At 41.3% G+C, this 26,940-nt stretch overlaps 1 protein-coding gene across 1 annotated transcript in view; it reads right to left on the bottom strand.

The window, feature by feature from the left end:
• The window catches only part of tbc1d9 (TBC1 domain family, member 9 (with GRAM domain)), a 68,764-nt gene that overhangs the window by 27,250 nt on the left and 14,574 nt on the right, over nt 1–26,940 (bottom strand). The window contains 13 exon segments of the mRNA XM_034188560.1: nt 2,994–3,144; nt 3,996–4,148; nt 4,235–4,441; nt 4,555–4,711; nt 4,713–4,760; nt 6,811–6,874; nt 6,877–6,973; nt 6,975–7,072; nt 7,323–7,392; nt 7,395–7,553; nt 7,755–7,817; nt 7,820–7,875; nt 14,656–14,766. Of these exon segments, the coding sequence (XP_034044451.1) occupies nt 2,994–3,144; nt 3,996–4,148; nt 4,235–4,441; nt 4,555–4,711; nt 4,713–4,760; nt 6,811–6,874; nt 6,877–6,973; nt 6,975–7,072; nt 7,323–7,392; nt 7,395–7,553; nt 7,755–7,817; nt 7,820–7,875; nt 14,656–14,766 (1,434 nt within the window).

Genomic DNA, 26,940 nt, shown 5'->3' on the forward strand with positions numbered 1-26,940 from the left:
CTAAGCTTCCTCACTTTGTCCTTGTGATGTATGACACATGAGCCTAGGATAGCTGGTCAAACTGATATGTCTTGCTGGACCAAGAACCATCATTTTAGTCTTCTCTGAGTTTAAAGTACGAAATTACTGGACATCCCACTAGTCACTGATGCAAGGCAATCTTCTAAAGTCTTTATGTGGATGAGATTTCCAGCAGTTATTGGCATGTACAAGTGAGTGTCATCAGCGTAGCAATGAAAAGTAATCCTACAACGCCACAGTATGTATTTCATGTCAATATCAAATGCAGCACTTAGATCTAATAGTAAGAGAACTGTAGTGGTGCCCAAATCCAGAAGATCATTTACCACTTTAGTGAAAGCTGTCTCTGCGGAATGATATTTTCTGAATGCAGATTGTCTCGTTGCTCAGAGATCATTCTCAGTAAGGTGGTTCACGAGCTGCTGTGAAACCACTTTTTCAAGGATTATATGTTGTGGTGTGGAGAACTGGTCTTCCTGTGTTTCCCTGCCAGTGGAGCTGATTAGCACCAACGGCTGCGGCATACCTGCATGAAATCAGTGGTACCTACTTAAGCCTTGGCTGAACAGAATGATGCCGCCAGATAATTCCAGACCTGGCCTCTAGTTATATATCTTGGCTTTGACCTGTGTTTTTCTAGCATTTGAGTGAATTCTAATTTTGTGTTTGTTTTTTTGTGCAGGCCACCACCAGTTCCACTGGTCCACCTAGTTTTGTCGCACCTACAGCCCATCCTCCAGTGTCCTCCGTCATTCGCAGTATCACTGTTTAGTTGTCCAGCATAATTGCAATAAACTGTTTTTTCCTTAACTACTGCCTTGCAGCATCTTGAGTCTGCTTAAGTCCCGTCACCACCACAACATTTTAAGAACAAAATGTTACCGTAGGTTTGATATCAGCCTATAACTTTTCAGTAGACTAGGGTCAATGTTAGGTTTCTTAAGTAATGGTTTAATTATGGCAGATTTGAAATATTTAGGAACAGATCCCGAGGTTAGTGACAGATTAATAATTTCTAGCACAGTAGGCCCAAGAGAAGGCCACAGGTTCTTAAACAGTTGTGTCTTGGTGTAGGTTTGAAAAGGGAAAAGACAGGTTGTGCTTTTAGCGGAAGTTACAAGTTTCATCAGCACACCCGTTGAAATAATAACAAATTCGGGAAATCTAGGTGATGTATCAGTGATGGCAGCCACATCAATAACAGGGTGTAGTGGCTGGCCTAAGGCATGCTGGGATACATTTAGCCTAATATCATCTATTTTCTTCTCAAAGTAATCTAAGAAATTTGGGGATATAAATGGAGAGCAACTACAGGTAGTTTTCCTTGAATAAGAGTTGCCACTGTGTCAACAGGAACTTCGACTTATGCTTGTTTTTGTTAATCAAATCAGAGTAATAGGTGGCATTTTGTAGCCAATAGTGCATGCTTGTACTCGTAAGTCTAGAATAGCATCAGAAGGTGGAATACTTCTAGTTTTGAACTACACCATTTTGCTCTAGATTTATGCTTGAGGTCATGTAAGTCGTCAATGAACCAAGGTGAGTGTGTTTTGGGGTGGGGGTGGAGCTTAATATAGGCGGATCAGTGCGACTCAGGTAAACAACCTGCTTGTATATACAATGGCCCTTTGTGCCAAAAGTGGGTCAGTAGGGTATGAGGGAGGAGCCACTTTTAAATGAGACGAGTACAAGCTGGTGCAGGAACACTGGGCATGTAAACTGAATCCTCTGGGGCCAGCATGCACCTGGTTGTACATTATGTTGTATACAATGACAGCCTTTTTTGCCAAATCTTAAATTATTCACACTAAATGCATCATTTCCCTATAACGTTTTCTCCTGATTAACTAAGGGATTCTCCATCCCTTAGTTATGCTGCTATAGACTTAGACTGCTGGGGGGTTCCCATGATGCACTGAGTGTTTCTTTCTCTTTTTGCTCTGTATGCACCACTCTGCATTTAATCATTAGTGATTGATCTCTGCTCCCCTCCACAACATGTCTTTTTCCTGGTTCTCTCCCTCAGCCCCAACCATCCCAGCAGAGACTGCCCCTCCCTGAGCCTGGTTCTGCTGGAGATTTCTTCCTGTTAAAAGGGAGTTTTTCCTTCCCACTGTCACCAAGTGCTTGCTCACAGGGGTCGTTTGACCGTTGGGGTTTTTACGTAATTATTGATGGCCTTGCCTTACAATATAAGGCGCCTTGGGGCAACTGTTTGTTGTGATTTGGCGCTATATAAATAAAATAAAATTGAATTGATTAGAGTGATTAGTCGGCAACATCAAACAAACAAAAATACCAACATGTTGTAGTTTTAGAAACTAAATGTGACTATTTGTAGCTCTTTATTGTCGCAGATGTGATGAACTGATCTCCTTTGGCATTCATCATTTAGACAAAATTTAATTTTAATGGTCACTGTGGTATTAATATTTGTGATTTAACAAAACTATCACATTAACTATTTAGGAATTACAGCCATTTTTTACAGAAGTTTACTGGTGTGGCATCCAACGAAAATAGACGGTGCATCTTTGAAGCAAAGCGGGGGCCTAGAGACGCTTTTAAATGAATTCTGAGATGTGTCGTCGGGGGTGCTGGTAAGGTAGCAGAAAGCACTGAATATAGTGGCAGCTGAAATAGACAGCTGAAGGAACTGACACTGATTGGTGTGAGATAAATCCGTGTTTAAAAATCAGACACCATCCATCAAAAATTTGGCTCGATCAGGCCCAATGCCGATCTTTACGATTGGATTAGGACAGCTAAAGTTTTTAGCATTTTGAGGACATTTCTAATTGCAGGCTTGTAAATTGTCGCATATAAAGAAAAAGTGCTTGAACTGAAACATGAACCGATGTTGAAAGTATGCGATATGTCAAACTGTTTTAAGGTCTGTGTGGAATTAAACTGCACACTCCTCCTGCAATTCATATTTGTTGCAGGAGTCGTGTGCTTGCATTTCCGCTTACCAGAGAAGAGGAGCCAGAGCTCGCCTCTCATGCCCTCAGGAATCCCCTTGAGGACAAGCTCCTTGGTCTTCTCAGTACGGTACATGCACACGCCCTCTCCAAACTCGGTGAAGTGGTTTTTCCAGGCTTGCTCCTTCAGAAACTCCTTGGCCTGCACAAACAGAAAACCAATTTCATGATACATTAGCTCAAAAACAGATTGCTGCTGCAGTTGGTTGGATGAAAGCCACAGTTCTCCACTTCAAAGATTTGATTTTCTTGGACTGATTTTGTGCACATGCAAACTGTGAGGGCAGCAGTAATCTAGGTTCCATTGATAAGGTTAGCACTCACAGGTGACGCTTTTACAAAGTACACGTGATTTTGGCCTTGACCCACAAATCAATAGGTTTCTTGGTTCACTCTGCGTAATGCATAGACTGGGGATAATCAAGCCAGTATAACTAAAGTATCTCGCTCACAAGTGAAATATGTAGTATTTTCTGACATGGGATAAGAACAGCATTTTATTCGTCAATGACATTAGATTTTAGCCAATTAGTATGACTGTACCTGCACCAAAATATCATTCAAGCTCAACCATTAGAGGCCACATCACTGTTGACGATTCTTACAGTTTATGCCCGATTGACCAAAATCTAACTCCGCTAAAGTAAGTTAAGCCCCTTCAGCTGCTCCCTTGTTTTGACTCGGGGTCGCTGCAGCAAATCCGAGGTGGATCTGCTTGTTGATTTGGTACGTTTTATGCCGAATGCCCTCCCTGACACAACTCCGCATTGCATGGAGAAGAGGCAGGAGTTGCGTTTGAACAGAGAACCTTCCGCACTGTAACCAAGCGCACTAACCACTTGGCCACCACCAACTCCACTAACCAATAAAAACACACGTCTTTTTCAGTTGCCTAAAAATGACATACGAGTCCTCTGCTCCAATCGGAGCCACCAGCCTCCCACAACTCAGATCTCTGTGGATCTGCGGGGAATTCTCTGCTTGGAAACTCACCAGTTTAGGTTGAACTCTTCGGGGGAGCGACGGCCGGTACATGGTCATCAGGGCCTGTGTAGCAGTGGGCACGCTGCTGTCATTCAAGTTGAACTGACGCTCACCCTCTGAACCCAAACTGTGCTGTGGGCTACTGGAGAGCAGGGATCCATACTGGAAGCAAACATGGAGAGGAGACATTTCAGCCACGGATGACAAATCATTTCATAAGGTAATCAAGACAAAAAAGAAATAATGACCTCATCATCTGAGCTGTTCAGGCTGCTGGTAAGTTCTCTCTCAAGGTGGATCTTGGAGGTGGTCTGCTGCAGGAAGTCTGAGATCCTCTGCACCAGGAAGTCTCTGACCTTTAAGTTAGCAAACAGGAAGGTCATGCGATTCTTGGTACTGATGGACAGCGGGCTGGGCAGCACGCTGGAGCTGTCTGCCTTCTCCACGATGGTCACCTGGAAAATGTCCGATGACATTTAAGTCACATTTTAAAAGGGAGGGGAGTTAAAAAAAAAAAAAAAAAGGGGGGATGGACCTTGAGTTATTTAGAAATCATGAATTCTCCCACCTCGCGCAGTGGGATAATGAGGCTACACGTCGTCTCTTCCTTGCTGGTGAAGCAGATATAGTTGGTGGAAACAACATCTGGCCCAGGATGTGCATCTTGTTTAAAGGGAGTCCACAGGGTGCAGTCAGTGTGTCCATCCAGTTTTTCATCTTTGGCAACGGAACAGCGCCCGGTAACGCTCACTTTTAGCTCTTGCATCCAAATCCCTGAAGATAAATAAAATGCAGAGCAACAGCTTGGGTGGGGAAAAAAAATGCTTCAGTCATGAAAAATAACAAAATCTAAACTTAAAGGACATGTTGCACATTATTTAACGTCCCAGTTAGCAACACAACATCAAAATATTCATGACTGTAAGTCTACACATGCACAAGCGGCAATAATTAGTGGTCACTGATGTATTTTATTCCTATTATCCATCTCGCGCTGAGAGTCAGCAGGTGCATTTCCGGAAGTCATCTTACTCGGCATTTCTCGGTGTGTGACATAGATTTTAAGCAAACGCAGAAACATCCCGATGGCTGAAGGAGAGTGAAATGAATGCTGCTACGTCCAATAATGAAGCTTCTGAGCTTTCATTCGAAAGCGATGGCTCGGATTTACCGAGGATATACAGACAGGAGACGACACACTTCACCCTGACACTTTTACTTTTTTGAGAGGTCTGCCGGATTTTAGATTCTAACGTGCCGACTCGGCTGTCTGTGTCGCAGGATGCTACTTTACCGCCGCTGTGAAAATGCATGTGGGACATCTCCACTACACTGTTTTTTACAGGCTGTCTGTAAATGCCCTGAACATTTCTTACATTGGAAAAAGTCAAAATAAATGATTTTAAGTACACAAAGTATCCCTTTGTATCATCGGATGGTCACTAACACTCCTATTCCACAGGACACCGTTCTCTTACAAATCTCCATGATCTAGAAAAAGTGCAAACGAAGGATAAAACGGCTTACTCCGGCATGCATCCTATCAAGCTGGCTTATGAAGTGCAGACTGGCAACTGGCCTGGCTTATAAAGCGCATAGCTGTCAACTCTATCAAAAACAAAAGTAAAGTTGTGCCCAGTTGCGTTCTCAGCCATAACTGCAACAAACACTGCTTTTTGCTTCAAATTTTTACCCTATGAGCACAATCAAACAAGTATCAACCTGTACTCACTAGGACTACCCCATTTAAGAAGTTTGAACATGACTGAAGCTGTTAAGACTATGAACACCGGACGTGGCCGCGTAATGACGCCGGAATTGGCCGAATTGGGATGAAATTTTTGAGCAGCTTTTACCCCAATTTCAAACTGGTTGTTGATGATGGCCATAACTACTGCATTATAGCAGTCTGTGCAAAACTGACAAAACATGGATCAAGGCAGAGAGTGTGATGCTTCAGACACACCTCGATTTGCTATTTGGGATGATATGAAGGAATGGCACTCTATGAATAGGGTATACAAGTTATGACTTCTGTGTGATGTGTCCTTTAACTAGTTATATTTGAGGATTAACAACTCACTTTATTCTATACGTCTTATTTAATGTTTTATTTATTTAAAAAAAAAAAAAAAATGGTTCTATCCAGATTCTGGTAAAAACCAAAACTTGTACACTCCTCCCCACCACTGTGAAGCCAGGAAAGAACAGAGAGATAAAGTTGAGAGAGAGAACACTATTAGTAGGGGGAAAAAAAAAAAAACAAAAAAAACAGAAACCACCACTTTGCTATAATGGCCAAAAAAAACCCAAAACAAAACAAACAAAACAAAAAAAAAACATGTAAAGTTGCTACATATATTGATTTCATGCACCCGCTCCCTCCCTTTCACAATCTTCTTTTTGTTGTAAAATAATTTACAATAAATAAACAAACAAACTAGACTGTTTTTTCTTGTTTGTAATTACTTAATTTTTTTTAAAATTCATAATATATATATATACATTTAACTTCTACCTACACTGAAACCCATGACTGTGTTCACAGGTTCCGGTGACAAATGAAGCGACAGTGAGCAGAATTTTGACAGGAGTCACTCTTGTATTGAACACCACAAGCGCATTATGATTTTGCTATAAATTATTAAATCCAAACTTGTGTCATGGTTTTAGACTTTTAACCTATTGTCTTTAAGAGTCCGGATAACCAATGCTCAGCCAATCACACTGCACCACATTAATATTCACCTCTAACAGAGGTCATAAATAGCATTTATTATTGATGCGTCTAAGTGTTCCTGCCTTGCCAGGCTGCAGCTCTTACCTCTTGAGTGCTGACACCTTCTTAGGAGACTTCCTCTTGAGTTTGGGCAGTGAGCGGTCCTGTCAAAGCCTTTGTTGTCCAAGAGCTGGCGCATGGCGATGTTAGCTAGCTGCTCAGCAAGCTTAAACGTCTCATTAATGTTGAGGAAGACGGAGAATACCTGCCTCGCTGGCGCGGGTGTTGACTTTGATCACATCAGGTAAAAGGATGGTGTCGCTCTTCTCTAGTTGTGTGATGTCTGCCCAACGCACCACCAGTTTTGCTACAGCAAGACAAGCGGTATCAGTGAGACAGAAATATCACAGAACAGAAAGTATTAAATCACAACACTGTTCAATCACCCAGGTTTCAGCTTAATCTGGCTTTGCATGGGAGACAAAACTAAAGTTCTGGTTAACAACGGGTCATTTCTACCAAAACATAACTGGATCAGTTCTGGTACAAGGAAGTCATTTCAAACCATTTTGCACATTTTGAAGAAAATCCAACTGGTGGGGTTCTCAATGTCCAACCTTCTTTTCCAAGTAAGTAGGAGTAGAAGCAGAGGTGATTGATGCTGAGGTAGAGCCACCCCTGCCGCGGGCAACCTTCCCCTTCCAATAACTGCACGAATAATAGTTGACTAGTTTCTCTTCCTCCGGCATCCCAAACAGTTTCCGGAACTTGGCGCTGGCCTCCTTGAACTTGTTTGTGTCGTCGTCCTCTTTCACATCCTGGTTCTTGCTGTACTCGGCAATAATGCCCTGCAAAAAAAGACGGGGAGAAAACATGAGTGCAAGAAACAACAAAACGGGATTGCAAAATACAAACACCGCCAACAAATGAAGTTAAAACTACAGGGTTCTCAAATTTTCATGATGAGAATTAGTCCTCAGGCGTCCATGTCCTTCAAACACTGACCAGAGAACAACACCTGGACACTAAAAATAGATGATGGACAATACCTGGACCTTTCCTTTGACAAATGTGGTAATGTCATTCTCATTCTCAAAGATGGGAGATAGTCTGCCAGCAGGTTGTGTTCCAGCCACTCCCAGTGCTCTGTGATCTCCTTCCGGGATGTTCCTGCAGGGACAAAGAGGAGGAAACACTGTGACTGTTCACTGCACTGTGAAACGTTTCAGAAAGAAGGGGTTTTTCTATGGTATGTCGGAATTGCAAAGCGTCCTGTATAGGCCCAAAGAGGTGGTGAGGGAGGACTAAGATGATGATATTCAACTTTATATGAATAAAGAAAGAAACAGAAATATACACAAGGACAAATTATTGAACATGGAAGGGATCAGGAATAAGCAAATCAGAGGGACAGTGCAGGAAGAGGGCCAGTTTGGAGACACAATTGAGAAAGGTGAGTGAAAGAGGGTATGTTGGGAGAAGTACACTGAGGGTGGAGTCAGGCAGGAGGAAGAGGAGAGGTTTTTAGATGTGGTGAGGGAGGACGTGAAGGTGGGTGTGTGCACAGGCCAAGATGGAGATGATGGATCTATTGGGGTGACCACCAATCAGACCAGCAGGAAGAGGAGGAAAAAAAGGTGGGAAACAAAAAAAGGATGAGAAAAAAGAAGAAACAAATCAAATAAATAGGGACATGCAAAGGACATTAAATATGGATAAAGATTAAATAAATGTGAAAATATGAAGATTGGAAGAAAAATATCTTCTCCAACCAACAGATGGCGCTCAGGGGTTATGTGATCATCTTTGCCTTTTTGTCTGTGTGACTGATTATATACAAGACAACTCAAAGAAGTGCAGAAGGGATCTTGAAGAACTTCTTCTAATGTTAAGGAAGGTTTATTCAACTTGGTGGCTATCCAGATCCGCCTACATATGTGAACTTTTCTCTCTTTCAATTTGGCCAGGTTTTCTGTACAAGAGTGCTCTGAGAGCACAATATCCCCCGCTGGCAAATGCTGTTTTGGTACCAGTGCTTGCCACACTCTGATAGCATTTCAAGGAATTGCATCATGTTTCCCAACATTCCTCCTAAAAAATGTGAGAGGAGTTGATTTTAGAATGCAGGTACCAACTCATGAAAGTGGGAATATCTACATTTGTTAATCAAGGGCCATAACTCGCCCACAAGTACGTCAATCTTGTACTGTATTAAAATATATATATATCAACCCATAACAAGGATTTGTACCAAGTTGCATGAAATTCCTACTAAAGATGTCAGAGGAGTTGATTTCAGAATACAGGCACCCACTCACAAAACTGACGGAGTCTATAGATTTGTTAATCATGGGCCATAACTGATAAATGAGCCCAACAGGAACAATATGAAATATGCATATTACCAACCTATAACAAGGATTGAACCAACTTTCAAAAAATTCCCCCTAAAAGTGTGAGAGGAGGTGATTTCAGAACACTTATACCCTTTAGGGGATGGACAGACAGACAGATTAAAGCCAAGACATAGTCCCCCTTTGGGACTTCGGCCAGTGGGGAATAAGAACTGACTATGAATAAAAAGGAAACATTTTTAAATTGTTATTTTTAAAATAAGCTTATAAAGAATTAAGACACTGTAACTGACTTAACAGTCATTGACAAATTTACAATTTGTTGAGTGTGGGGAAATTGTTAATATTTTTGCCAAGATGTATGCAAATGTATGTCCACAACCTTGTACTTTCAATACCCTGTCCATGCCACCTCTTTCATAACTACCAACCTACATGAAATGCTCCAGATTAGTGCAGCCTGCATAAAAGCGGGCAGAAATGTACATGTATTGCCAGCACATGTACAGTGAGGAAAATAAGTATTTGAACACCCTGTGATTTTGCAAGTTCTCCCACTTAGAAATCATGGAGGACTCTGACATTTTCATCTTAGGTGCATGTCCACTGTGAGAGACATAATCTAAAAAAAAAAAAAAAAAAATCCGGATATCACAATGTATGATTTTTAAATAATTTATTTGTATGTTACTGCTGCAAATAAGTATTTGAACACCTGTGAAAATCGATGTTAATATTTGGTTTTGGTTAATATTTTGTTTGCAATTATAGAGGTCAAACGTTTCCTGTAGTTTTTCACCAGGTTTGCACACTGCAGCAGGGATTTTGGTCCACTCATCCATACAGATCTTCTCCAGAGCTTTCAGGTTTGGAGTTTCAGTTCCCTCCAAAGATTTTCTATTGAGTTCAGGTCTGGAGACTGGCCAGGCCACTCCAGGACCTTGAAATGCTTCTTCTGGAAGCCCCTCCTTAGTTGCCCTGGCTGTGTGTTTGGGGTCATTGTCATGCTGGAAGACCCAGCCATGCCCCATCTTCAATGCTCTTACTGAGGGAAGGTGGTTGTTTGCCAAAATCTCGCAATACATGACCCCATCCATCCTCCCTTCAATACGGTGCAGTCGTCCTGTCCCCTTTGCAGAAGAGCACCGCCAGAGTATGATGTTTCCACCCCATGCTTCACGGTTAGAATGGTTTTCTTGGAGTTGTTCTCATCCTCTAAACATGGTAGTGGAGCTGATTCCAAAAAGCTCTATTCTGGTCTCATCTGACCACATGACCTTCTCCCATGCCTCCTCTGGATCATCCAGATGGTCACTGGTGAACGTCAAATGGGCCTGGACATGTGCCGGCTTGAGCATGGGGACCTTGCTGCCCTGCAGGATTTTAAACCATGACAGCATCATATGTTTCTAATGTAATCTTTGTGACTGTGGTCCCAGCTCTCTTCAGGTCATTGACCAGGTCCTCCCATGTAGTTTTGAGCTTCTCAGCATATCCTTATCCCACAAAGTGAGATCTTGCATGGAATCCCAGACCGAGGGAGATTGACAGTCATCTTGTGTTTCTTCCACTTTCTAATAAATAATTTATAACAGTTGTTGTCTTCTACCAAGTTGCTTGCCTGTTGTCCTGCAGTCCATCCCAGCCTTGTACAGGTCTACAGTTTTTGTCCCTGGTGTCCTTAGACAGCTCTTTGGTCTTGGCTATAGTGGACAGGTTGGAGTGTGATTGATCGAGTGTGTGAACAGGTGTGTTTTATACAGGTAACAAGTTCAAACAGGTGCAGTTAATACAGGTAAAGAGGTGCAGAATAAGAGGGCTTCTTAAAGAAAATTAACAGGTCTGTGAGAGCTAGAATTCTTGCTGGTTGGTAAGTGTTCAAATACTTATTTGCAGCAGTAACATACAAAATAAATCATATATATATATAAAAAAAAAAAAAAAAAAATCATACCTTGTGTTTTAACTTGCACTTGTAGATGTAGCAACAAAAAAGTAAGTCCCTTTGGCTGCTCCCTTGTTTGCACTTGAGGTCGCCACAGCAAATCCAAGGTGGATCTGCATGTTGAATTGGCACAGGTTTTACGCCGGATGCCCTTCCTGACGCAACTCCACATTACATGGAGAAATGTGGCAGGGGTGGGATTTGAACCCGGAACCTTCTGAACTGAAACCAAGCGCATTAACCACTTGGCCACCACCCCTGCACTGTAGATGTAGCAACAAATTGTGTTAATTGACAATGATTTTCTGAAGTGTTCCTGAGCCCACACGGTAAGATCCCTTACACAATGATGTCGGTTTTTAATGCAGTGCCACCTGAGGGATCAAAGGTCATGGGCATTCAGTGTTGGTTTTCGGCCTTGCCGCTTACATGTAGAACGTTCTCAAGATTCTCTGAATTTGCTGATTATATTATGGACTGTAGATGATGGAATCCCTAAATTACTTGCAACTGAACGTTGAGAAACATTGTTCTTAAACTGTTGGACTATTTTTTCATGCAGTTGTTCACAAAGTGGTGATCCTCGCCCCATCTTTGCTTGTGAATGCTAAGACTTTTGGGGATGCTCCTTTTATACCCAGTCATGAGTGTTCTCAGTTCCCAAACACTTATTGAGTGTTGTTAGAAGGAAAGGTGATGTAACACAGTGGTAAACATACCACTGTCCCAGCTTTTTTGAAACATGTTGCAGGCATCCATTTCAGAATGAGCAAATATTTGCACAATAACGTTTAGCAGTTTGAACATTAAATATCTTGTCTTTGTGGTGTATTCAATTGAATATAAGTTGAAGAGGCTTTGCAAATCATTGTATTCTGTTTTTATTTACATTTTACACAGCATCCCAACTTCACTGGAATTGGGGTTGTGGAAAGATGAAACTGATCACTGCAGATGAACTCTGCAAACTCATCGGCGAGGTTAAAACTGACTTTTTAAGTGATTGTAATAATGGCTGCAGCTGTGTGAACCATTATCCTTCAATATGCTGCAAACAGCCGCTGAGTGAGAGCAGCTCTCCCGCATTAGCAGCGTCAGCCTCACTGCTCCACTCCCGCTGTCAGCAGAATGACTAATTAAAATCAGTAGAAAAGGAAAGAGCTGAAGGAGGCCTGTGTTTGGCATTTGTTTTTTTTAATGCCTCCATTTCAGATGCATACTTTGTTCATGTTCACATTAATTACACCACTGCTGGATTAAAAATATGGCTGCACCTGCCTTTAATCTTCGCTAGTTTCCCTATATTTTGTAATTTTTGTTAAATTTAACAGTTTCTATAGGCAATACTACAAACTTATGAAGGACCAAAATTTTTATAAATCCTAAAAATATATAAATAACATGTATACAGTGCAGAACACATTAAGGGTATTAGCACCCAGGTAGCTAGCTTAGCAAAATAGTATGAAAGCAACAGAACAGTATGACATTTGGCACACAGACAAACCTATGCCTTGTGCTGAACACCAATTCATGCTCAAGTTCATTCTCTGTAATTCAATGGCACCAGGATGTGATGTTTCTGCGTTGCTTTAGGAAAAAGTGGCCACCATGTTTAATCAATACTGGCTACAGTTTGAGGCGTTTAAACAGCCATGACCTTGACCTTTCAAAGTCAAAAGGTCATGTGACAAATACAGAGGTAATATTGAACTTCATATTCGTGATTAATGGCAACATAAATGCAGTGTTAACCAATTCCTTACATTGGGCCAAAATTTTGACCTTGCCCTGTGACCTTGACTTTTTAAGTGATTACTCCTCAAAATCAAATCACTTCATCCTTGGCTGATCCTTAGTTATTCCACCAAGTTTGTTTCAAATTTAATCAAAAGCCTTTGGATAATTTTGTTCATACAAAACACCATAAATGATAGTTCTGTATGCACTATTGCTGTGCACGTAAAAGGTGGCTGGGAATTGAGTCATAGATACATTGCGATGTGGATGATTCTGAATTGATTTACAAAGGGCAATGATCAATTTTCTACACGTTAACGGCAGGGGTTGAAACGGGGCTGCTGATCACCGTTAAGTTCTTTTCAAGTTCCTTAAGTAAACCTGCTTTTTATTCAAGTAATTTTTTCAATGGGTGTCAGTGACGAAAACAGAGAACATCTGTATTTTGACCGTATAAGATACACCACATGTCAAGAAGCATCTAACTACAAGTTCTGTCTACAGATGAACAGTTCTTAACTTCAAAACTGAAAACAAATATACTAAATTGCTTGACAGAACACTTGTTTGTGACACAAAAGAAAATCTCCCGCACAATTAAAAAGAAAATACGAGTGCACAAAATGAAAACAGATGCCATGTGCCATCATTTCTGCAGTTTAGATTGTCAGCAAATCAGCAGTGCAACAAAAAAGAACCATTAACACATGCAGCGCACATTCCCGTTTTAATTATTCTGTCACGTATGTATACAAAGTGCATTAGTGCAGCATGCACATTTATTGCAATGAAGTGAACATAAAGGAAGAAAGAAGCTGCAGATGTGAAACAGACCTTTTTTTTGTGCTGGAGTGGTAATATTCCAAATACGAGTCAATCTGAAGCCACAGACGGTTTTTGCAGGTGGGATAGAGGGCAACACCCCCCATGGGTTTTAGAATATAGAATTAATAAATGAAAGCTACACTGTTGCGAACATGGCTGAGCTGTTAAAGAATGTATTGGAAATAAATTCATTATGGATTATTCCAAATCCTTTGACTTAAAAATACTTTGACGGAGTCACACAAGGAGAAAAAAAAAGAAATTCTGTATAGGAAAACGATGCACTGATAATCATTTTATAATCAAATTGCAAAGCACTATGAATTGTAATCTAATCGAACCGTGAGCTGCCTAAAGATTACCACTGTGAATGCAAAGGTGCTAATATGACTTTTTTTTTTACTTGCAATGCCAAAGGCAGGTCTAGGAATGGCTTGCCTCTGTGTGATCGATGTGTACGTAATAACTTGTGAAAGACTTTGTGTATCAAGGTGAAACTTGGTACACAAGGTCAGATTACTAAGACGTCACACAAGTTCGACACTGGACATGTTTTGATTGCAACTGCAGCCACCAAGAGGCCAAGTCTTTGGTGCAACCTGGTATACAAGACCATCTCACTAAGACCTCTAAGAAGTTTGAGACTGAGCTCTGCAGTACCTGTTAGGTTAAGCACTGCCCTCATTTCTTTTCTCCTTTACTTATTTGTGGTTTCAGACTACCTGAACAGACACCAATCACCCCTGCATTAACAAACCCATTTTGATTCTGTGCAGCCTCCCTTCTTCACCGAGTTTTCCCTCATGCATTGTGTTGAAGATGTCTGTTCAGGCATATGGCTCGAGTAATTTTTTATGTACTTACAGAAAAGACAGATATGGAAAATGAGCACCACACAGCCTGAGATAATCTGTTTCATGCAGCATCTAACAGGGGAAACGGCCGGAAGTGAGAACGTCACATAGTATGTGCAGGTGGTGTGTGCAGGGACAAGACAAAGGCTTTTCCTGACACGGCCACAAACCAGGAAAATCACAGCAGACAGACTTGAAAGAGGCAGTCACCAAGTCATTTCTGAGCACATACCATGAGCAATGATCCAGTAACTTAAAGAGTCCGGGGTTTGGTACAGGATCCTGTAAGGTGCCATTCGAGCACTGGAGTCCAGGACAACATCCAGAGTTCCCACCAGCAGACCTGTAAAAGTAAAAGCCCAGATCACTAAAATAAATGACTCTTTGTCCAACTTCACACAGAGACTCAATTATGCTTTTCTTAAAATATTAAAACTTCAAAGTGGTATCATCATCCATGTGAGGAGTCAAAGAAATGAAGTGTGTTATACTTTCGTAACATTCTGCACAAAAACATCATGTGGATGAAGATTTGAGTGCACGATAAACTCTTTCTGCCCTCCACCTTCATAATGCATTTACTTGCTTTTTCAGCAGTCCTATTGAACAGGATTAAAAAACACACAAGCAGTGTCAGTCTGATGATATGCCAACATGCGAGTTGAGTGTGTAGTTGAGACTTTTTGTGATAATGCCGTATCTGTAAATGTCCCAACTAAATGTGATCAGACGCCGACACACATCAAAATGGAATCGATTAGCTGATTACATGATAAGTTGCAAATCCACCTCAGGAAATACGCTGATCTATAGTTTTAAACTGACCTGGAGCCATAACAGGGCCAAGGATTTAATGGATGTCAGGGTTTCTCTGTGCTCAAAGTGACTGTCATCTGCTTGACAGAAAATCAGAACACAAGTGGAACAGCGCTCATGAGACCGAGGGAAAGGCATCAAAGAGAATCTCAACGGACACTCTGAACTATAGTGCAGCAGATAACTGAAACAATCCTTCACATGGTGATACAAGCATCAGATTTGACATGAATGTTCTACATAAATCAGTGTTTAAGAAAAAAAAAAGTGCTGGCCACTTGAAAATCCAATATGACAGCCAGGTAGGGGTCAATGAAGAATTACACAGGGGTCAAAATTTAAAAATGCTCCAATCATATTGAAAGCTATACCATATTATGTGTCTGATCACAAAGATTCCAAAAAGGTACAGTTTGGACTATCTATGGCTGAATGTTATGGAGTTATGGGGTAAAACTCTTAAAACTGTTATGGAGGTATGGGTTTTTTTTTTGCCAGCTTGCACTCAGCCAAGACAGACGCACTTTTCTCTTCTCCCTCCCTCCTTATCTTTCCTGCTTCTGTGGCATGTTGTCTGTGAGGCTGCAGCTTTGCTCTTCTGGAACGACAAAAATGGATCTGTTAAAGTGGTCTCTGAACGCAATTGACACTATTTTTTCTACAAGACATTCGGGGGCGGAGGACCTGTGCTGCCGGGACGCATGTGATGTGTTACGTGATGGACTCGTGGAGGAGATGGCAGGTCATGTGCCTTTACATGCTTTCTGTGGAGGACGTCAAAGATGTGTACATATTCGGCTTGGTGGTGACCGGCTTTCTGATGTGTGGAGCGGGCACTATGCTGTTTTACCGGAAAATCAAGAAAGTGGAAGCAGCTTTGATTGGTCCTTCCAGGCTGCCCTACATGATTGATTCGATTGGGAAGGCAGTGGCTGCGCAGTCGGCGGGGGTTAACCGTGCGTTGGAAAATATCTCGAATAGGATTGCAGCCCTGGAAACCCGCTCTGACTGTCTGTGAAGACCACATTTTACATTCAGATGCATTGAGAGCCACTCTGTTCTCAGAACTGTGGAATCTTTCAGGCGTCTGCTAATCTGGCTATTCATTTGGCTTCCCCAAATACAGCTGCACTTCAAGGTTGCTGTGATAAAACCTCCTCAGAAGATCAACACTTAAGCCTCACTCCCTGGTCTTCCCCCCCTCCCCTCAGTTTCTCCAGCTCTGACGTTGGACTGCTCAGGACTGCTCAGACTGCTCAGGGCTGCCCCTCCCCCCTCCAGGATTGTCGGACAAGGCCGTTGACGGCGCCAAACAGGCTGCCTCCAGAGTGTTCTGATAAACTGGACCTTTTCAAATCTCGGTTGTCGTCCTGTGTCCTTGTTTTTGTCTGTGTGATTATTGTTTTTCTGTGCTGATGGGGATTTTTTTCCTCATTGCTGCTGTATAATGCAGCGGCTATGAGGGTTTTTTTCTCCTTTTCCCTCGTGTTTTGCTTTTCATATATATGTTTATGTACCGGGCCGGCCTATGTGTTGTGTGTTGTGTGTGTGTGTTGTCTGTTATGGGTCGGTGTTGGTTTGCTCAGCTCTGCTGTTGACCAAGGCAGGGATGTACATCTGGAGCTGGTCCCCGGGCGCCTAATGGCGACTTCTGCTCCTACTGGCAATTAGGACGGGTTAAATGCAGTAGACATATTTCATTGTGCAGGGAACATGTTCTTCTGTGCATATGACAATAAAATTCCTTTGAAAAATTCCTTTGAAAACAGCAAGAATGGTAAGAAAGGTCAGTTTCAGTTTGCACAGGACTCAAAAGTTAAAGTTGCTCCAATTTTGGTAGAAAGTGGTGCAAATTATTGGTTGAACTAATAGAATTAATAAATGGAATAGTTTTGACTGTGTTGAATGCTTGGTTTGCAGAGTAAATGTCAAACAATGTTGACGTACATTGGATTCTATGACCTATGACGTATGTTACCCTGTAACGTGACAACTAAGCATGACACATGGTGCAAACTATTCCTTTTTAAAACCCTATTAACTCAACCAATAATTTGCATCACATTTTACCAAAATTGGAGGAACCATATAGGATTTTCAAGTGACCAGCACTTTTTTCTCAAACACTGATTTATGAAGAACATTCCTGCCAAATCTGATGCTTGTATCACCAAGTGAACAATTCTGGCCAAAAGTCATACTTATCTGCTCCACTAAACAGAAATGGATTGAAGCCCTAAAACACCAATGATAATTAGCTCCCAGATTTGTATTGTCTCAAATATGTAATAGAATCTTCTTCAAAGCACACCCAACAATTTTACAAAGTGTCAAAATCAATATTTTTCAGGTAATCCTCTAACAACTTGACATAAAGTGCGCAAGATACTAACCTCCTAAGACTCAAGCTTGAACAGGAATTTAATTTGGGAAAGAATGACGTCCTAGTATGTTGTTGCGGGGTCTTGGGAGGAAGAGGTGAATCTAATCTAGTAAAGTGACAGTTACAAATGTTACTTTGGTTCCATGAATTCTGCATGACCACCAGAGACGGTATGTAATTAATGGGTGTGAAGTGCGTCACAAAGTCACATGTATGACCTGGGTGATGCAAGCACCCCAATAAACGAACCTGACACCCGCTGGTTGTCTCTTAAATCTTTTCATCAAGACTGCTTGAGTCCCAGGTGACAATGACGTCTGGCAGTCAGGAAGAATTCTTAGAAAGTTAGTTACTCAGATGAGCAGGTCGCTCAGTGAGATAGGAGTTGGACTACAATGCAGACCTGGGTGCAAATCTGGATTATGCTACCCAACTGGAGGTGGGTTTCTGGTCAAACCTCTATTGAGCCGGAAAAAAGGGCCCTTGAACAACGGCTTCTGATATAGATGGAAAAGCGCGATATAAATGCAGTCCATTTACCATGTGTGATGGACTGACATCTCATCTAGGGAAAGTTGTCCACTCATTCACTTGACGATACAGTATTTGGGGATAAGCACCAACACCAGTGAGCCTCAGGGCCCGTATAGGACTTAGTTAGTTGCCATATTTTCCAGAGTTTAAGTTGCACCTTGTCTGTATGTGGAACTCGTTTAACAGGGTGAATTTAACAACAGATGGGAACTCAATGTAGCACATATGTGCACACCACAGTGTGTGCTGTTACTTAATGTTAAATAAAGAGTTTTCAACTCCAAAATTAAGCAAGATTGGCAGATAAACTTATGTTGCACAATATATTTGATGCAATCTCGATAAAATAAATCATGAGATGGATTTCAAGTGAACACCGGCCTTCATTTTAGGGTACTTGGGGCCCTTGTCCATATAGTTTTTTTTCCTCTTTGCCCTGGCAGAAAAGCACGAGCTGTGTGTTGGAATACTTCAACCTGGTGTTTTCACAGAAACGTGCTGCAAATGGGTTTTGTTACTATGACAACACACCACTAACAACAAGCGCACATGGTGTTGAAAACAGCACTCAAGCAGCATTCCATCCAACACGCTCCAATAAACGAGCTCTTCTGTCTCCATGGTGATGATTTCTGTGCGACATCTTGTACAGTAGTAGACCGAGGCAGCAAAAACAAGAGTCTCTTCCATTTAATTGGCGTTAAGAGTCTTGCCCCATCACACTTCTGATTTGCTGCCTGAAAAGGCAACGATGATACCAGCAGCTTTCAGAGAAGTTCAGAGATTTTCATCTTAAAATGCGCTGCAGAAAAAAGGCAGAATACTTTGAGGAAAAAGAAAACCCAAAGCTCTTTTTCTCGAGGTGGCTGCTTATGCCACATTCACATTTGGAGCAATTGGGGGAAAATGCGAGCTCTTGGAAAAAAAAAAAAAAAAACACCTTTATTGGCATGAGCCCTTGTGCATCAGGAAGGATATCTGGTGTAAAACTTGGACCAAAGCAACGTGTGGATTCATACCTGAACTGCTGTAATAAACCAGAGCAAAAAGAGAGAGAAACCAAAAGAAAGATGCACAGCAAAGTCTAGTTCTTTCATTCTTCTTGACCTGCCAGACATTGTATGTCTGACCTGGAAGACTCATGCCAACAAGGTCATGAGGAATCAACACTCAATGTGCCTCAATTACAGATTAAAAGAGCAGATAAGAGGACTGTTGCTGCCCAGGACGAGGGGAGGCCATATTACTTCTGTGAAAGTGGGTAAAGGTACAGGAGGCCCGAGGAGCTACAGTACAGATGTCAATCATTTTATTCATGTGCTGCCCTGATCTACCGGAAAATTGGCAAGACGGCGGCATCAAGAACCACGGCCCCTCGCTTGTCCGTCATGATTAACGAGGCTGGCAAGGCAGTGTATTCTCAGACTGCGATGACTCTTGAACTCAGACGCAAATTGGATGACATCTTGGAGCAGATGCGTGCCGTGCAGTTGAAGATTTCAGAGGCCAGTGAATATTCTTAAATCATTATTGGGAATATTCTTAATTCATAATTGGAATTTGGTTGTGCAAGTGGAACTGTTAAAAAGTGTTTTTCACTGCTCAAACCATAACATTACAGACTTATTAAGCCTGAAGGTCAAATTGCCCGACTGCTTTCCTCCAGAGGAATTTTTTTTCGGCCTGGGGAACATTGGCTGTTTCTTATGTCAACTCTCAAAGACAATAAACTACTTTTCACAGGACTGAAGCATGCTGCATTCCCTCCCCCCACCCGCCTCCTCCCCCCAGCAACACTCCCCTTTCCGGCGCCTGCTTATCGTCACTCCTTTTCCCTTCAGCGGGGGCGGTGCAGTTTTAGCTGCAGCCCACGTTCTTCCCCCCAAGCTGACGGCGGTGCATCTCAGGGTTGCTGCGTGGCCTTCACCCACTTGCCTCAATTCGGATAACGGACTTCTTCAAACTTAGTGCACATAAACAATGTCAAATGTGTATGTGTTGTCTTTAATTCTGATGTGTGCCATTATTACAGTAAACAAGTAATAATTGTGGACTAATTGCTGTCAGAGGTAACTGGAGTGTAAACATAATTTCTCCACTGTGAGATCAATAAAGTATAAAGTAAGTAATCATCAAAACACCCTTCAGCCTGGAGGTCCTGAGCCTTGTAACATAGCATAAACTACCGAGATGGAGATTTTCTGTTTTAAAAAGCAGAACCCTCTCTTTACTCGCCATTATAAACAACGCTTGAGACTTGCACAACTCAGCCAACATCTCTGTGTTATTTCAGAGTCCAAACAGAACAAAGTGGGCCAACATTAGGACGCAAGTCCTCCGCCCATGGCTGTGGAGCAAAGACTGGCAAACTGTTAGGGTGATTTATGTGAAACACTAAAAGCCTCTTAGAAAGAAATGAGGGTTTGGACCACACAGTGACCCCATCATCATCAGAACTCCAGTACAAACAGTGTCTGATAACGGACAGGGCATGAAGCTCACTAACTCACTTTGCAGACACAACTGTGAGGAAAAATCCAGTCGTACCAGACAGCCACCTGATTCAAAGAGCTCAAATGGTAGGAACATAAAGAAGGAGCACAAAGCCCATGAGTGTCTTTCAGGATAGAGCTTAGCAGAGAATGTGAGCCCACAGTTCCATCATCCACCACAGCATGCCAAGGTGAGAGAGCAGTAACATGGGCCTGTCACATCCTGATGATTTAGCCAGCGTATGCCACCTTATAAAAAATTTGGCAAATATGCTGTCTATGTTGAACAGGTTAGCGAACAAGTTCAGTACGTTCTGTGTTCATCCGGAACATATAGGTAACTCATAGGTTACAAATATGTTTTGGGTACACTAGACATTAATTCGACGTATTTTGACTTATGATTAACTGCTGCTGCATGCATAAAAATGTTCTGAGGACCTCACTGTGCTATGACATATACCAGCATGCTTCAACATACTCTTAACTTACAGTGCATCTGGAAAGTATTCACAGCACTTTACTTTTTCCACATTTTTTATGATACAGCCGTATTCCAAAATAGATTAAAATCAAATTCTATACACAACACCCCATAATAACAACATGAAAAAAGGTTGCTGTGTTTTAGATTCTTGTTAATTTATTAAAAAAAAAATTAAAATAAAAACTAAGAAATCACATGTACATAAGTATTCACAGACTTTGCCATGAAGCTCAAAATTGAGCTCAGGTGCATCCTGTTTCCACTGATAATCCTTGAGATGTTTCTACAGCTTAATTGGAGTCCACCTGGGGTAAAGTCAGTTGATTGGACATGATTTGAAAAGACACACGCACCTGTCTACATATAAAGCCAGAGTTGACAGTGCATGTCAGAGCACAAACCAAGCATGAAGTCAAAGGAATTGTCTGTCGGATTTTCTCAAGGCACAAATCTGGGGAAGGGTACTGAAACATTTCTGCTGCTTTGAAGGTCCCAATGAGCACAGTGGCCTCCATCATCAGTAAAATGGAAGAAGTTTGGATCCACCATAGAGCTAGCCGCCCGTCTAAACTGAACGATCGTGGGAGAAGAGCGTTAGTCAGGGAGGTGACCAAGAACCCGATGGTCACTCTGTCAGAGCTCCAGCATTCCTCTGTGGAGAGAGGAGAAACCTCCAGAAGGACAACCATCTCTGCAGCAAACCACCAATCAGGCCTATATGGTAGAGTGGCCAGACGGAAGCCACTCCTTCGTAAAAGGCACATGGCAGCCCGCCTTGAGTTTGCCGAAAGGCACCAGAAGGACCTTCAGACCATGACAAACAAAATTCTCTGGTCTGATGAGACAACGACTGAATTCTTTGGTGTTAATACCAGGTGGCGTGTTAGGAGGAAAGCAGTCACCATCCCTACAGTGAAGCATGGTGGTGACAGCATCATGCTGTGAGGATGTTTTTCAGCGGCAGGAACTGGGAGACTCATCAGGATTGAGGGAAAGATGAATGCAGCAATGTACAGAGACATCCTGGATGTAAACCTGGTCCAGAGCACTCTTAACCTCAGACTGGGGTGATGGTTCATCTTTCAGCAGAATAGTGACACAAAGCACACAGCCAAGATATCAAAGAAGTGGCTTCAGGACAACTCTGTGAATGTCCTTGAGTGACTCAACCAGAGCCCAGACCTGAATCTGATTGAACATCTCTGGAGAGACCTGAAATGGCTCTGCACCAACACTCCCCATCCAACCTGTTGGAGCTTGAGAGGTGCTGCAAAGAGGAATGGGCAAAACTGTCCAAAGATAGATGCACCAAGCTTGTGGCATCATATTCAAGAAGACTTGAGGCTGTAATTGCTGCCAAAGGTGCATCAACAAATTATTGAGCAAAAGGTGTGAATACTTATGTACGTTTGATTCCTCAGTTTTTATATTTAATAAATTTGCAGAAAGTAAAAAACCTTCTTCATGATGTCATTATGGGGTGTCGTGAGTAGAATTTTGAAATTAAAAATTAATTTCCGAGAATCCTACAAGCAGCACCACCTGAAAATGTTTGATACAATAATTTTAACAATAACTGTATCACTAAGTTGGGAGATGTTAAAAGACACATTTTGTAACCTTTATTTGAACTTCCTACAGTTCCTCTGTGGTGATGACAGGAGAGTGAGGGTCAGCTCAATGTGTGTTCCAGCTGAGGGGAAATTACCCTGCTATAAACTAAAACACGAATACTGATTGGGGGCAATTTTATGAAGCACAACCAATTTCCTAACATCAAAAGTTTACGATTTGAGCGAGGCACCAAAAGACAAAGACAGGCATGAACAAGTAGAGAGAATTTAAGAGCGAGGCCTTGTTCAGACTGGCAGCACAAATCAGAGTTATGTGCGTGTCCAATCTGAGTCTGATCCCATGGTGCCAGTCTGACTGGTGAAAAGACGCATGAAATTCATTTTTCCCCCCAAAAGCCTTATTCATCTATGGATTGAAATGGGATTTTAATCACATTTTTGCAAATCCGTTTTAGTGTGATCGCTCAAATCAAATTCCAGATGTATTTTTCTTCATGTCTGTAACGTCTCACTCTTGAAACACACTTTACCTCATGTCTGATATGCACAGCTGTTTAAAATTTCCACATCAATTCCTTATATTCTACATTCTGTCTTCTGTGACTGTGTTTTGGCAGGGTTTATGAGCAGGTACTTAGAACCAGCTAACATGTATTTAGGCTGCAGTGTTGGTTGACATCGGCAAAGCCCGTGCCTACACGCCACAGGCACATCCACCTGGGGTGCGGGGGTCTATATTGCATATTCTGTTAAGTGTCAGTCTGTGCAGTAGAAGCAGAGGGAAGATATGCAGCAGGCAGTCCCAGCAAATGGTGGACCAACACATCTTGACTCAATACACAATACACAAAAATCACAGCAGAAACTGAGTTGGCATTTCTGAAGCAGAGAGGTCAACTTCTACTCTACAATGCCTCTTTCAGCTCATCAGAACAACCATCAGGTCCAGTGGCCCATTTCATGGGCCAAGCTGGTTTTCGGTACCCCTTAAAGTGAAGAAACGACACTTAGAATCCAGCCCCAGTGTACCATGGCCTACACAAAAATGTAATACAGCCATCCCAGGGTGGCAGCTGTAGCCAGGTAGGGGTCAATGAAGAATTACACAGAGGTCAAAATGTAAAAATGCTCCAATCATGTTGGAAACTATACCACATTAATTGACTGATCATAGCAATTCCAAAAAGGTATAGTTTGGACTATCTATGACTGAATGTTATGGAGTTATGGGGTAAAAAACAGCAAAAATGGTGACAAAAGACAGTTTCAGTTTGTACAGGGGTCAAAAGTTAAAGTTGCTCTAATTTTAGTAACAAAGAAAATGATGCAAATTATTGTTTGGGTTAACAGGGTTCTAAAAAGGAATAGTTTGCACCATCTGTCATACTTAGTTATCATGTTACAGGGTAACATATGACACAAGTCACAGAATCTAATGAATGTCAACCTTATTTGACCTTTACTTTGCAGACCAAACATTCAACACAGTTAAAACTATTCTATTTATTAATCCTTTTAATTCAACCAGTAATTTTACAGAAGCGTATTGCATTCACTGGATAAAAAAACAAAACAAAACAAACAAACAAAAAAAATTGACCGCTGATCTCATAATTATGAGAAAAGATCTCATAATTATGACATCAGGATCTCGTAATTACAAGAAAAGATCTCATAATTATGACAGCAGGATCTCGTAATTACAAGAAAAGATCTCATAATTATGAGATCAGGGTATTTTTATTTTATTTTTTTAATTTAATGTGTGTGTGTGTATAAAATCGCTTCCGTACTTCCAGTCCCTTGGTAAAGACAAGTGTGAGAATTCCCATGTCATAATCGAAAATCGGCCAATTTGTAACCTCCGACACACGACTCCGACGATCTTTTCTCGTAATTACGAGATAAGTGGTCAAATTTTTTTTTTATCCAGTGAATGCAATACACTTCTGTATAATTTCCATCTTTTTTCTTATTAACAGAAATTGGAGCAACTGTAACTTTTGACCCCTGTAGAAACAGTCTTAAAACGTCTATAATAATTGTAAAAAATAATGCTGTCTACTTTGCAGATTTCGCCTATTGCGGGCTATTTTTAGAACGTAACTCCTGCGATAAACGAGGGACTATTGTATAGTTTTCAACATGATTGGAGCATTTTTAAATTTTGACCTTTGTGTAATTGTTCATTGGCCCCGAACTGGCTACAGCTGCCATCCTGGGACGGTTGTACTACATTTTTGGGATGGCCATGGTACACTGAGGCTGGATTCCAAGTGTTGTTTCATCACCTTAAGTGGTACTGATTAGGTCAGAATTGATGACTGGCTCATTGACTAATTATCCATAGGGGGCTTTGATGGGAAAGCAAGTCTGTGACTTTGTTCTGCAAATCTGGTAAACGCACCATGACGGTTCCTCTCAGCCTCCTGCAAAGGCTGGGTTAGTGCATTTTTAATGCTTTTGCATTCTGCCAGTGTGCAGCAATCAACACTGCAGTTATAACACACTTTCCTCTGCAAATGCTCACCTGTGTACCAGTGGTAAGAGTTGCTTTTGTATCAGTTTAATAGTGTGTAACTCAGACAATGTACAGATTCACCTGCTGTGACACAGACGGGTTAGTTTTGTTCAGAAGGTCATCATCAAACACTGTGTGAGTCACACATACAAAGACGGGTGAAAAAGACAAACCAAACCACAAACACCACACAAAAAAAGAGAAAGACACCCACACTCAAGTTGACTTTCTTTCACCATGCTTTGCTGTACAGGAGTTGGACTGCCAACCTCTAACTGGCTGGATCATTGGACAAGACACTTCATCTGCATTGTCCCAGTACACCCAACTGTAAATGGGTATTGGGTTTGGCTTGTGCTGTAACCTGAGATGGGCTGGTGTCCCGTTCAGCTTCATGTTCTGGTGTCTGAGGATAAGCACCGTCCTAAAGGGCCTCAGGGGCCATTTGGACTTTTGCCTGATGTTTCTGTTCCAATTGTTCCATAAGTCCTTCTTACTATTGTGTTTCCATAAACTGGTATTTAAAAAGTTGGTATTTGTGGAAAGGCTCCAGTCAGTTCAGTTTGTTGAAAAGTGGAAACTTTGTTGGAAAGTTTAAACTTGGTATACTCCTGACATATTAATGAAGAACTCCCCCACCCAACAAAAACCACAGTTCAACAGAAACACTGAATCCTTCTGCACAGTTCACAGCATAAACACAACACTTCCATTATCAGCAACAGGCACAATGCTCGTCTTAACACAATGAAACTAATGAAAAAACTGCAGCCTGACGCTCTGTTTCAGTTCATAAACAAAGTGTTGTGGGTGACAAATCAACTTCCTCTGTGAAGAAAGAAAAACACTCAATAAGGATGTAAAGTGTTAGAACAGAAGCAAAAATAGTTTGATGTATCAATAATTGTGCACGTCTGTCTGCAAATAATGCAGCTGTTTTTAAATGTCATGTTTAGTAGTCAAAAAGAAAAAGAAGTCTTTAGCTATGCAAATAATACAACACAAAAATGACCAATCACAAAAAATAGGATATGAAAAATGCAAATTACAAAAAAAAAAAAATAAAATAAAAAATCTTACATCTACTATGACATCTGTGTCCCTGCAGGCAGTACAAACCCCAGATATTTCATGTCCCCCCAAGTAAACTTCATTACATTTGTACATACATCCATTCCTGCATCCCAGGCCTGCAACACAATTGAAAAAAGTTGTAATGCTAAAGCATTTACCACTTTGTAATGTGGCCATTTCTTCTTACATCTTAGATGTATTAGTGTGTGATTCTTAGACTATGGGCACTTATTATGTCCTTTGATCATATTGTATGAAAAACAGAAAAAAGGGGAAATTTCACACTTTTATAGTTATCTTTACAATGAAAGTGTTTTAAGAAATTTGTTCTAGTAGTCTATGATGACCTTTTCACCTTTTTTCAGCATCATTATATGCAAATATTGCCGTTTTGTGCTTGTCCCACACCCAGACTTTTGATCTTCAATGATAAAAATGAATGGTAAAGAAACGTTTTTTCTAATGTTTTAAAATATCTCTGAATAAAATATCAGTAAAATAATCAAAACATGATTGGGGTATTCAATGTCATACAACTGTTGTGATTTTTTTTTAAACAAAATGTAGTTGTCCCACACTATTGCCGTAATTTCCACCACAACACTGTAATGTCCCTTTAAACAGTTTGTATGAAAG

This window comes from Thalassophryne amazonica, chromosome 15 (assembly GCF_902500255.1).
Source record: "Thalassophryne amazonica chromosome 15, fThaAma1.1, whole genome shotgun sequence".
Lineage (NCBI taxonomy): Eukaryota > Metazoa > Chordata > Actinopteri > Batrachoidiformes > Batrachoididae > Thalassophryne > Thalassophryne amazonica.